Source organism: Tigriopus californicus, chromosome 5 (genome assembly GCF_007210705.1).
Source record: "Tigriopus californicus strain San Diego chromosome 5, Tcal_SD_v2.1, whole genome shotgun sequence".
Lineage (NCBI taxonomy): Eukaryota > Metazoa > Arthropoda > Copepoda > Harpacticoida > Harpacticidae > Tigriopus > Tigriopus californicus.
Genome location: NC_081444.1, coordinates 6,629,547 through 6,643,512, shown reverse-complemented (window position 1 = coordinate 6,643,512; position 13,966 = coordinate 6,629,547). Strand labels below are relative to the sequence as shown.

Below are 13,966 nucleotides of genomic sequence, written 5' to 3'. Positions count from 1 at the left end.
AAAAAGAGAGAGATACAATTTTTTTACTCTCTTGTGGCACCAAGCACGAAAAGGGTGTGCTCTTGTGACAACATTGTGTTTTTTGTGCAATTAGACAATTTTTTCATCGCAAAAAAGCGTATCTCCATTTTGTTCTTAAAAAAAAGAAATTTACTCAAAAGCCCCTCATTGTGTTGGACAAGAAGATTACTATATATTTAGATAAATAAGGTTGTTTGTTCATATAGTAATGATTGGTACTTTTTTACACGCTCTCAAAACTTTTTAAACGATGTTTTAACGTCAGCGATTCCAGAGGAACATTTTTTGTTTGAGCGTAGTTCAAGATATTATTTAGCTATTACCTTAAAACTACCTCAGAATAGTAAAGTAGATCACTTTAAACGCATTAAAAATGTATGTTGTGAAAACATTAATTTGCGAGTATTTTCAATTTCACTTCAATAAAAAAATTGTGCCATTTCATGGAGGCACTTTATGATAAGCTTGAAGCAAATATTCAGCCAAAGTTATATAGAGAAAAACTTAACCGTTGAACAAAACTCTGTTACGATGCTAATAATCTCATTGTTCCCACCATTCGCGTGATTTATTTAAGCCTAGTTTGTTCTTCGAATTGTGAGGTTCTTTCCAAAGCATACAACCTTTCAACAATAAACTTCAAACCAAGAAAACCAATCAAGTAGTCAAGGGTTTCTTGAGTAATTATTGTTTATTAATAAAAGTATCGCATAAGATGATCTCACTTCAATGTTCTAACCATTGTATCTTCACAACTATGCTTTTTTTAACCTTTTTATATTATTTTAGAGAATATAAATTCATTATCACATTAATCGAGAAAAATATGTCATCTGAGTTGGTGAGATATAATGTATGTACGAGTATGTATAAAAGTATTGTCAAGGTACTTCAAAACGTATCGAGTGCCCAATTTTGATGAAAAAGGTAAGGATCTACTTAAAACAGTCTTATGAAATTTGAATTAAAAATGCAACTGATACTTTGACTGGTTTTAAAATTAGTTTTTTGTCTGATGTCCTGTCAAACATGTTCTAAAATGATGTATTGTAATCTTAGGCACCAAAAGCCTTTTTTTTAGAAATGAGAACTCGTCCTTTTTTCCAAACAACTCCTAAAAGCAAATAGGGGGATGGTTATTCCGTTTGTGTTACATTGAGACTTATGCACTTTCACATTTTCGACCCTTTTTGTTCATTATTGTTACATTTCCATTACACTTTTTTTCAATTTATATGTTTTGGTAATTTGGCGCAAATTAGTATCGAACTCCTGAAATGAGTCAATTAAAATCGAGCCATACCATATCATAAGCATCGGCGTTTCGAATATCGTTCACCAGGGTAATTTATTTAATATCATTGCCTGAAATGGAACGATTTCACACGTGCATAGAGAGATTCAAGAGGACTAGGTTATAGCTAAAACCCTTGTAATGGACACACACATACTGTACCTGATCAAAATTGAGAAAAATAACGAAGTACTTTCCAATAGAGCTCACCTTGCAAACAGGCATAAAGTCAAATTAAAACAAATTTAACTGAAGCACCTGCAAGTTCAAGCCCGCCCGTCTCCAAGATAATTGAAACAAACAAACTCCACAATGTGGCTGTATTCAGAGCAAGTGTGTGTGATGCGTTGCCACATTTCGTCTTTTTGTTTCCTTTTCCCTCCTCTTCCTTCCTCTGTCACGTCTAGGCCTGGGCTTTTATCACTCGCAGCAAAGGGCCCATTGCTTTACACACAGAGTTCTAAAGAGAAGTGTATGTGCAACGGGTCCTGAAACGTTTTCTGGATTTCGGGAAGAACTCGTGACGTCATTCGAAGGCGCCAGAGATCCATAGGCCGTGACGTTATCAAAAACAAGCTCTCTTCTGGGACAGCAAGTTGCGCCATAGTTTCCAGCCAAGCCCAACCAAAAGATCGTTCCAGATTGGTCGGAAGTGTCCCTTCCAAGACTAGGTCATGTCGCACAAAAAGGAGCATTCATGATGGTGTTTTTTTTGCCTTGCCTACTTGGATGGAACAAAAGAATGGATGGTGCTCTTTTTTTTTGGTTCCCTACGTAAGTGGTGGGATTGAGAACGTATGAAGATACAACAGGTCATTGAACATGGAACTCGACGCACAAGCCGGTTGAAAATGAGAGATTCAACCATTGTCCATTGATGCTGATCGAGGCAGATCCCATATTGGCCAACGATTAATTGGTTACAATGCCAGTAAGAGTTGACTTGACTTTAGAGGCCGGCCCTTTCGGCAGCCAATTCAACAACCTGTTGTCCATTTTCCTCATTGTTGTCTTTCAAACGATCAACTACTAATCGGTAATCACACACCACCATAAGATGTCGGCCAACGGACGGACAACAAATATCATGTCATAGAAGATAGATAGCCCCTACGTAAGTGTCGTGCGTAGAGGTGGAGTTTCACTAGATCAGAGGTGTGATGGTCGTTCGACGGTGTGCCGATCTAGGCCTAATTGTCATGGCAGTTCTTCAGCCGAGGCCTCGTTTTCATACTCCTCTTGGCATTTATTTGACGGGACTTGACGACTTCAAATCACATCAGTCTGCTGGACGGAGGTAGTACACTCCCCTTCCTTTCAAGCCTCAGCTCAGCCATTCTCGGCAATTCTCTCAGACTCGGTTCAGCTCCTATGTAGTTAGCGAGTGAATGTACGTAGGTTGCCACGACAATGTCAATGAAGAGCGAGTGAATGTAGTGGAAGAGTAGCTCCGTATTCGTAGTAGCTAGTAGCTATGTAGTAGAGTAGGGAGAGAGATCTAGAGAATTCTCCCGACTTCTAGCTTGAAGTCGGGTTGGAAGGAAAAGAAGACACCACGATCGGAGCCGTGCGCGCCCGTGGAGGGACGGTTGAATGGATGGACGCCTTATCGCCCGGCATGGGTTGAACACTCGCCAATGGCGGTAAGGTCGGTCAGGCATAGATCATGTTTGGGAGCGCATTGGGAGCGATTTTGTTTCTGAAGGGAAGATATTCTAAATATTAGGGAAATTCAAGACTCATTGGGTGAGAATACTACTATCCGTATACTATCCATGAAGGACGTTCGATGCAAGATTGTCTAGTCCTTCATAACAACATAACCTTTGAATTCAAGTTGGGACAGAGAGCGAGAGAAGGAGTGTAGTACTTCTGCGTTCTTGCCAGGAAGGAGAGAACCTCAGAGAGGGCCCTTCCACTCGATCCTCCCTTGACTGAACTTGAGTTGACCGCAGGCACTTCTGAGGACGGATGGGCGCAATCCATTCGAGGCATTGCTCCCACTCACATCATCATCATCATCTTGATCGCCCTCCAAGAGGAGAGTCATGCCACCAGCAGAGCGCCCCGGGAAAGCGGATCTTCGTGTCGGTGATCCTACTCCTATTCCCAAGGCGGATTTATCCGGTATGACCAATGGAGACGCCACCGGCCGTTTCCACCCCTCCTGTCATCCTACTCGTTAAGAAGCGCAGCCGACGCTGCTTGCCAACAAGTTGAATAGCCTCACAAAGTCGACCAACTGCCGCCTTGCGTCCTCGCCGTCCTCTTCTCCATTGGGTCTTCTCCTTGAGCCGGACTCGTTGTCGAACCGTCCCTTCTCTTGCCCAGACTGTTTGGCCTTAAATCTGAGCCGTGTCTCTCCAGTGGAGGCTCCGTGATGGACTGAAATAGGGTAGGGGTGGGGGGATTGCGGGGGCCGAGCCACACACCAACCGAGAGTGTGAATACACCGACGGATGGACGGACAGATAGATATATGGCTCGCACCCTCGCTCGCATTTCCAAGTGAGGGAGTCTCTCAGGTTTTAGTGCAGTGTCGAATAGCGAACCGTGAACAGGCCGAACATTTCGTTACTCACTTTTGGTGCTGCGTGAAAGAGGAAAAAGTACATCTACACACAGGGAGTGAGAGAGCACCGTAACAGCAGGGAGAAACGTTTCCCCTTCAGTGCTGGAAATAGTTAGTCAGGAAAAACCATTGCCAAAGCCAACCCTTACTTCAAGTCAAAGTAGTTGGCTGTGACCTTCTCAATCAACTACATTCGCTACAGTAACAAAAGAGGTGAGTGTACAAAATTCACGTGGAAAGAAAGCTCCATCCAGATTGGTAGGAGGGCTGTACGTACGTACACACGTACGTTCGATATGGACTGCGAGGAAAACGAGGCCTTCTTTCTTTCTGTCTTGGCCTGCGAGCTAACAGCCAAGCCAAGAAAGAAAGAAATGGAAGACAATAATACGGAGATCTGGGGGGAGAAAATGCCGTCTCCAAATCCAAATTTGTGCGATATGCACAATCCCACGGCAGCACGACACGCAGTCAGCTTCCCTCATTTAGGAAGGTGCTGCCTTTTTCGGGCTTCAAAAAGCTGCTGCATTGGCAAATTCTACCATACGGTCGTCTGAAAAACTTTATGTTAACTAGTTAACAGACCACTTTGAGATTATTGATGGACTGACTAGCGTGCACTTGAGGTGGGGGCAGGACATCAATCCCTCCACTTTCCCTTTGATTGTCATTGGTAACGGCCACGACCACCACAATATGGCCTTCAAATAGACGATTTCGAACGTGCTGTATGTCGATTTCAATCCATAGAAGCTTACTTTGCCATGACCTCCATTGGAAAAGGAGGCCATGGCTTGTTGTAGATTGATTGTCTTCGATGAGGCTCTGTAATTAATAGTTGGAGGCCTGTTGTTGCCGCCTCATTGTTTCCAACACTCACCACATCTATGGAAATTGTGCGTGGGCTGGAGCAGATTTAGTTCATTCCCTTTTCATCTTCCTTGGTTTGGTTTACTTTTACATACTCCCCAAGAGCTGCTGGATCATTCCCTTTTGTAGCCGAACATTTGTTTCACCCGATTTCATTTTTCAACGTGATTGGGCACAAATATTGACTTAGAGCGTGTGTTTACCAACGTACCCTCCTTCATGGCTTTGGGTCCCACATTTGAGGGTTGCTATCCTTCTCCACCAAAAGAGAACAATGTATCCATTAAGTAAGATTTTCAAAGGCAGGCAGAAAACTAAGCAAATTATGCACTCACCCGAAACTTTCGGATTCAGTTTTGGCTTACATAAACGACGCAGATGCCATAGTGACTTGGGTAGATTTTCTCATCGTTTTCGATTCTCTTTACATTGCTCACCACATTCACTACCTAAAGACTCGACAATCCTTCTAGTTTGAACTATACAATTTTGCAGGGCTTTGTAAACAGGTTTTATTGTAAAGGTTGATCCGTGTTCTTGAGGGAGTTGATCTTCAACTTGTTTATCGCTTTCAGTTTCACTGTCATACTGTATGAAATTGTTGAAACATTCTTATCACATACCATGGTGAAAGAGAGAGCAATAGATGTGTGGACGAAGTTGAATGTTTAAACATGTCAAAACACAAACTATATTACGAATACAACTCGGGGGGGCAATCAAGATGAGTCCATGTTCTGTAGTTCAAAAAATCAATAGAAATGGGACACTGTGGGCTTCATATGAGTACGTAATTACATACATATATATAGTGTGCGGGGGGGTGCGTTAGGCATGGTTGAATGTGGGCTTGACCACGGATGTTGAGAGCACTCGACGCCTTTTTGCTTTTGAACACATATCCAATGACGATGGGGAGCCAAGGCAGACAGGGTCTCTTTATTGACGAAAAGATTGGCGGTCGTGCTTGTTCATTTGCTTCCTTGGAGACTGAATGTGGGTCTCCTTCTTGCTTGCTTGCTTCCTTTCTTTCTCCATACATTCAAAGGAGTAATGTGGGATTAAAGGCCTGTGGTGGTAGGTTCGACGATTAGATGTACAGTAGGAATAAGCAAGGCCATTGAGTGCGTGGCCAGACAGAAATGAATATCTTTGAACTTACTTAGGAGAAAGGTATTAGATTAGGGCCTATTGACGTAGGCGCTAATATTTGTGTACATAACATACTTGTAGGCATCGCCACTGAGCTAGCAACTGAGCGAGCGACTGGCGACCGAAGGCCATGGTGCAATTGATTAGCCACAAAATCAACCTTGCCAAATGTTTATATCGAGTTGTGACATGTCTTTATTTTGTCATTTCAGCGGGGCACTTTGGAGTTGGAAGAACAAGTCTACAAGGCCATCCCAGCCTTAACCATGATTGACAACATGCCCCAAATCGAGATTCCGGATGAGAAGGACCAAAGGTTCTGTGTGCTCTCCTACGAGCAAGTCAAACGTCTCAATGATTTGATGAGTGCGGACATCTCGATCTATGGTCGTGGCAATTTTCCCACCATTGAAGTGAGGCTCTGTGAACTGGTTAGCGTGGTACGCAAACGTCTCGAAAGCGATGGCGTGAAAGTCAAGGAAATCCGATTGAATGGCTCTGGCGCCTCCTCGGTGTTGGCCGAGGACTCCGCCCAAATCTCATACAACGATCTCGACCTCATCTTCTCTGTGGACCTGAGCACAGGCAAGGCTTACGACCGGGTCAAGTGTGCTGTGCTGGACTCTCTTATGGACCTGCTGCCCAAGGAGGTCTCCAGGAAAAGGATGTCCAGTTGCTCCATGAAGGAGGCCTACGTTTCCAAGATGGTCAAAGTGAACGATAGTGATAGGTGGTCCCTTATTACGTTGGGCAACAACAGGACGAACTCAGTCGAGCTAAAGTTTGTTCACCATATGCGCCGCCAATACGAGTTCTCCGTGGATTCGTTCCACATCCTATTGGACACGCTGTTCCTCTACTACGATTGCGCGAAGATGGAGATCAGTGAGAATTTCTATCCCACCGTCGTGGGTGAGAGTATGTTCGGCAATTTCCACGAGGCCCTCTGCCATCTCCACAACAAGCAGATCGCCACCCGCAACCCTGAGGAAATCCGAGGAGGAGGTCTTCTGAAGTATTGCAACCTCTTGTGCAAAGGTTACAAACCCGCTCAACCTGAGCAAGTGAAGAACATGGAACGCTACATGTGCTCAAGGTTCTTCATCGACTTCCCCGACATCCATCAACAACAAGCCAAGTTGGAAAATTACCTCTATTGCCACTTCCAGAGCTCGGAAGACCGTCTGAAGCACGACTATCTCATGATCCTTCACCAAGTGGTGAACGAGTCTACCGTGTGTCTCATGGGACATGAGCGCAGACTCACCCTGTCGCTCATAGAGGACATGGCCTACCAACATTCCTTCACCCTTTCCGAGCATCATCAGCAGTACCATCATCACCAATACCCACAATACGTGACAATGGAGCATCATCCCCACCACCACCATCATAGCAACAACAACAATCACCACCACAGCAACCACATCAGTAGCAACCACCACAACAACAGTAATCCAAGCAGTTCGGCGTCCTCAGTCATCGACGACCCCAACCTGTTGAGCCCCATGTCTATGAGTGATGCTTCTTCAACAATATCGTCCGCTTCTTCCACGGGATCCAGTAGTGGTTACACCACCCCACAAAAGCCAGACACTCCTGGACCACTTCCCAACACGTCCCAACCACCCCCACCCACAAACATGATCCCCACTTATGAGATCGTCACCTCCTGTCAGCCGGCCGTGGTGTACTCCAATGGCTACTATTACACCTCCTTCATGTCTCCCCCACAAGGACACCCAGGTCAGACCCATACAACCACAGTGACAAGCACTACCAGTCCTTGCATTGCTTGTGCCACCTGTAACCAATGGGTTAGCAATTCCATGATGGTCCATCCCACGGAGCAGGCCAGCTCATAGTGAGCTTCACATCAATGAGTGTATCTCCCAGAGGGAGAGAGAGAGAGCAACGAGAAGCAAAAAATATGGTCGTTCTCTTGATTATTGCTCTAGGATTTCTTTTCTAAAAGCTCAGGAAACGAATGGAGGAACGAATGGGAAGCCTCAATCCTGATCATTCAAGAATAACTACAACAAGAACTTCGACACCCAATTTCGGCTCTCACTGGAAGTACATTATTGAAGAATTAACGTTTTCCGCATCATCATCATCATCATCATTTTTACTTTCACCACGACGCCGATGAGTACTACTCCTACAAAACAACTTCAATCAGAAAATGTCCACTATTGCGGACGAAAAAATAGTCACAATCAATATGGTACAACCAAGGTCCTTGGGATTTAAATGTCAGGAACGTACTCCATGAATTGGCTCATATCTCCTCAACAAAAAGGCTCGTTCAACTTCACATGGAAGCGAGTCCTTAGATCATATCCACCACATCACTATCATCCTCAATGTTACTTCTTATTATTATCATCCTCCTCATCCTCATCATCATCACTACTGCTACTACCGTGTTTTCCCTCGCTATGTATCAAGTGGGTTAACGTTTGGGGAAGATCAGAACGTAGCCGCAAGAACCCGAGGCCAGGATCATGCCTCCGACGACGATCACTACTACGGTGCATCTCTCAATCTTTCTCTTTCTCTCTCTCCCTCTCCCTTCCTACAAAAAGGTATTATCAATGATCAAGACCAAATCACCACCAAGTAATGGAGAAAGGAGACTGGTCAAGGTTGTTTTTCTATCCAGCCTCATGTGACCTCGCCTTGCTCTCGCTTGAAGAAAAAGACAATACCGAAGATGGAGATGGAGAATCAAATCTATCACACTACAACCCAAGTCTTAATAGTGAAACAATCAAACAAGCTGGAGTGCCAAGGCAACGGAAGAAAATTTTTCGATTTTGAACACCACATCTGTGAGACTTGTTGCAATTTTTGTGCCTGATATCAACTCCAACTTTGAATTGGATGCCAACAACCATGCATAGTTTGTAAACAAACCCAACAAAAACAAAGAAGTAGTAGAAAATATGTTCGAATAGCAAGAAGCAATTGTGTCAATGTCTCGAAATAGCAAAGCCGAAAAAAACACGAGAATCTTTAGTCATCTGATAATTACAAAAACAGTAAACCAAGTGTTCCCGAACTCGACTATCCTTCAATGCAGATACGGCTTCTCTGTGCAAGTCATCATCCTTCAGTTACGATGAAGCAATTCCCCCAAAACTAAGGTCATCTGTGGTGCGACCAATTTCTCACAGGGTGAAACCACGAATTCTTTCCTCCCTAATGTATCTCCCATGTCCAAAGGCATTTTTATCGACGTCGACTTTCAAGTTCACCTTGATGACTCTTTCGGAAGAAGTCTAATTCGACAGGAAGTTTCTCCTGATTGACTCGGAAGTCTGTAAAATATTCAAGGCAACCGATGAGCAAAGAGTACGGTGCAGTTTCCCCTCGAATTAACCTAACGGTTCAGATTGATCATTAAAATGGCCTTCAAACGACTTCAGTATTCCTTTTGCCAGAGCTCGGAGCTCGGAGCCACCACTTGAAACGCAGGTTCGAGTCGGGGGGGCACTGAACCAGGTGAAATTGGAAGTAATAGATTTCGTCTTCATTCACGAAGCACTTCATGCAATTCACTTCAATCTGTGTGATAATTCGGAAAAGATTTTTTCGGTCCAATTGTCTCTCTCGTCGTCGTTTTTCCACTTGGACTTTGTGCAAAAACTGCTGAAAAATTCTGCTATTACGTATGATCGACTAGACGCTTGAGGACAACTTTGGTCTATTTGTACCTGCCGCTTCCTTTTCTTTCAAGTTGTTCCTATTTGTGCAATGACAGTTTTTCCTCATTCTTCATCTTCCAATTCAAGAATGCACCCATCAACACCACCACCACCTCTAGTAGTGGTACTTCCCCTAACACTACCCCCATTTGTCCTATGATTATCTTTTTATTTCAACAGTTGCCGCTACCACTACTACTATTACTATTTCACTACAATAATTATAATACTACTACTACTACTACTACTACTACTACTACTACTACTACTACTACTACTACTACTACTACTACTACTACTACCTTACTACTACCACCTAAAATGACCTAATGTAAAGGTTCTAATCCTGGTCCTGATCCACGAACCCGCCACGAGTCCTTTCATCGGCCACCCCAATATATGTAGCTACTACCAGTACTACTCCCATTGGCCTATTTGACCCGGTCTCAATAAGAATACCATGATTACCGAGCAATGGGCAGGACGGTCATCGTCTTCCGGTTTGCCCGACACCGATCCTCTTTAGTATGGGTTTTGTGGTCGCCTTCTCAATGACAAATGGTGGGAGTCAATTGATTCCCCCAAGCACATCGTTACAAGATTGCAACAATGCTTTTGGCCTTTTCGTATCTTTTTTTTTTTAATTGAACTTAATTTGCTCATTCCTTGCCGTCTAGATCAGGGACCCCCCGAACATGCAATCGCCAACTTGTAGCAACTCCAGCCTCTCTGTACACATGCCTGATTTCTAACTAAGTCTCATCACCACCATCCATCATTCACATTCACCCCTCTCGTCCTGAACATGTGTGTAACATTGTAAAAAGTCGATTTAGTCATGCTCTTTCCCCGACGACTTGACACCTCGCCATTTGAGTGAGTGTCCCTCTTAACATTTCATTTCTCTTGGGCTTTACGTACCTTTATGTTGTTCATATCAAATGTAAGGGGATTTGCTGAGGCCAACCTGATTCCCTTGCTTCAACCACCCTGTGTTTGTTGTCACAGCCACCGTTGTTGTTGTTGTTCTTGTTCTAGTTCTTGTTGCTGCTGTTTATGCTCGTGTTTCCACATACAAGTTATATACCACATACAACCACCATCCTCAGAGTTGAGTGGTAGGTACCGGTAGTTTCTCTCCCTCCCTCCTCACCTCCTTGAGTTGTTGTCGACACTACCCCCTCTCTCAAAAGCACTCTTTGGTCGTTTCGGGGTCAGGTAATTGAAGATAGAGCAATCTAATTTTAATCTTTGCATCAAAATTCACTCACGATCTCGATTACTCCAACTTTCAACGGTTTTTTGTTGCGCAAAAAAAACCTCGTCTTCGCTCTTGTCAGTGTATTCTTACAGCAAAAGTTTCTCATTCGTCCCAAAACAAACTGGATCATCCTCTTTCCCTTGGTCTCCCCCACTATCAGAGTGGGCTGATGAAAAAGTGCCTCCACCCAAAAACGTGGTGGAAACAACCTCCTGTTGAAGGGAAAACACACTCACACCCACAACACAAAGACATATTTTGCCATATTTTCCAATTTCATACAAATAAGGGTGATTTGCTCCATTTGCTCCGTTCCCCCCCCCTCCCCCCCCCTTGGTATTTGGGAGGACCTCAGAGTAGCAGAACTGAATTCAGTCAGCAGAAATGGCCTTGTTTTGGAGCACTTGATTGACGCTCACCGTTTGACAAACTATCTTCGAAAGTTCTACAAGCTACGACATAAGCAAAGGGCAACCATCGGGTCACTGGAATTCTCCTGTTTCTCTCTGTTCTTTCGTTATTGTTAGCTCTACTTCTAATACAACAAATGACAATACATATTTCCCGATCCAGGTCCTACCCGCACTACTTGTACTGATTTTTCCTCTTCTTTTATTCCTCTGACTACTACAACTACTACTATTATCACTTCTACTACCACCACCACTTATACTGCAAGTTGTACGAATATAATTGCTGCTGATGCTACAAGAATGACAAGAATAGTCCAAAAACCATATCTTCCCGATCGATGACGATAATATACCTACTTCTACTATTGCTACGATATCTCTATATTCTTGTTATGATGGACAGTAGTCGACGGTTGATTCATTGCTGAATTATTAACAAACAGGACACTGTACAATCCCAAAAAAATATGTCATTATCATCTAAAAACTGTATAATGTATTGCGTACCTACACAAAATACAAACTAAAATTCAAAACCCAATTATAAAAAGCTTAAAAAAGACAAAGACAATAAAAAGAATATAATTGCTCCAACTCTATCGTGATCATTTCGCAAGACAGTCATTGATTTCCACCCGAAGTTGTTGTTCACATCTCTTTTTTGTCGGTTCCGTAAGACCTTCTACACAAGATGTGTTACAAATCTTGTACGCGTTTAACCGTTCTGTCGGTAAAAAAAAGGCACCTATATTGATCCAAGTGAAATGATTTAAAGTGCTCTGGATTCAAGAGTAGCACACAGTACAAAACTTTTCAGTGAATTTCCTAAAACGTGAGGATCTGAAGCACAAAAGTCGCCATGAAGGCCAATTTAACACGACTGATTGAGGAGAATCTCATTTTCAAGTAAAATAATACACCACTTCAGTACGAAATGGGATGAGATATTCAATTCAGAACATTCTTAGCATGATAGCAAAGGCGAAGATAATCAAAATAATGGACAACTTGTCTCGAAGAGGGGATTAGGGTCATGGACACGAACCCCTCTTTGCAATAGTGTGTACAATGTTTGTGCATCTGTAAGTCATTACAGTTTTCCTTTGATGTCAAATTCAACATGATTCCAAAGACCACAAGGTTGATTGAAACACTCTTTTATTAATTAATTGGCTCTTAAAAAGGGGTTCGTTGACCATGCCCATTTTATCTAGTCTACATTTAGGTAGTGGATATTGTATTGGCTAAATCATGTGTCAAAGGAAGCCTTAAAGGGTCCAATTCATAGGTGATATCATAAAGTGTGCGTGTAAAACTCTTTCTCGTCTCGTGCCTTGGGTGTTAGCATCAATTTTGGAAACGAGCCATCTTGAAGTTGGTATTTTCATAACAAGAACGACTTCAACACGAATCCAGTTTAGCAGCTTCGTATCTAGACCTCTACAAATAGTGGACAAAGAGGTTAGGTAGGAGGGCTTCTCAGGGTTGATAGGAGTATCAAGCTCAAGATGTCAGAAGTTGCATGTGGTGTAGTGTAGATGAACCAAAAGAAAAAGAACAAAATCAAAATTCCAAGAATTCAAACACCGTGATCGAATTCAATTGGTCCTTCGAGCAAACTTATTGTACTTTAGTAGCATCGTTTTTCGACAAATTTAGGAGTCCTGATTTAAGTGAATGTGAAAGGTCATTAGGGATAAATAACTAAACGGATCAAGTCTCTTCACAAGCATGAATTGAAAACAAGTTTGAGTGTCGGCACTGAAATTGTCGTAATTAAAAGGCTCAAACTCTCGAAGTACGTCAAAGATAAAAGAAGCGATCTTCAACAACACGATTCTTGCGCTCGTCCTCTCAAATCATCGTGAGATCAAGCAAGAGCTTGTACAGCCACAAAGGCATTATGGTCTTCTACGAGAACTTTACGACCCTCTCCCCTCAAAACAGATCTGGAAGACTACGTACACTGAGGGCGAATCACATCTTCCTCCATAGGCGTCTTCAGGCAAAAAAAAATCAGGTCTTCGGATAGCAACAAGGGTGAGCTTGATGCTCTTTCACCTTGACTTCAACAGTCTTTACTCTTGTCAGTGGAGAGAGGGCTGTGTCAGTAACGCTGGTGGACGCAGTAGTAGTAGTAGTAGTAGTTGTTGTTGTTGTTGTTGCTGTCGGGTTTCGGGTTGTCTGTCTCATTCTCTCTCCTGTTCTCCTTGGGGTCTGGAGAAGGATTCCTTCTCCCAAACAAAGACGGTCTCACCATCGATATCAACAACAGCATTGGCAACACCACCAAGTTCGTACGTGCAAATCGTAGTGGGAAGACAGGCTGAGACGGCCGGATGGATGACCAGTTACATGTCCTAGACGTAAACCCCAGGATGAGGTATTTTATGGCCAAAAAACTTGTCTAGGGGGAGATTAATACCTTAAGCCTCATTCTTGGTCCCATTGGGTTGGTTACCAAGTCACGAATGGTTGATACACACCGTCTATTTGGCCTACCAATGAGGAAAACTGGCTAAATATGCCGACATTCTTGAGACTCACCTACAGCTTGACTAGGGTTTGCCTACCCACCATTAATTCAACAACGACGAAAAAGCTGATGGATCAGTCTATTCTCGTTTAGGATTTTTTTTATTCCAAAGGTATCAAAAGGTTCAATTCAAGACG

General features: G+C 43.2%; 1 protein-coding gene across 2 annotated transcripts in view; it reads left to right on the top strand.

Annotated features, from left to right (window-relative positions):
* The window catches only part of LOC131881255 (terminal nucleotidyltransferase 5C-like), an 18,375-nt gene extending 6,488 nt beyond the window's left edge, over nt 1–11,887 (top strand). Inside the window, exons 1-2 of one of the 2 annotated variants that reach the window (XM_059228069.1) lie at nt 3,849–4,100; nt 6,122–11,887. In XM_059228069.1, the coding sequence (XP_059084052.1) occupies nt 6,176–7,774 (1,599 nt within the window). In that variant the 5' untranslated portion in view covers nt 3,849–4,100; nt 6,122–6,175 and the 3' untranslated portion in view covers nt 7,775–11,887. Of the gene's footprint in view, nt 1–3,848; nt 4,101–6,121 lie in introns of those variants that run through there. The other variant, XM_059228068.1, reaches the window with a different exon arrangement.
* Nucleotides 11,888–13,966: the final 2,079 nt, after the last annotated feature.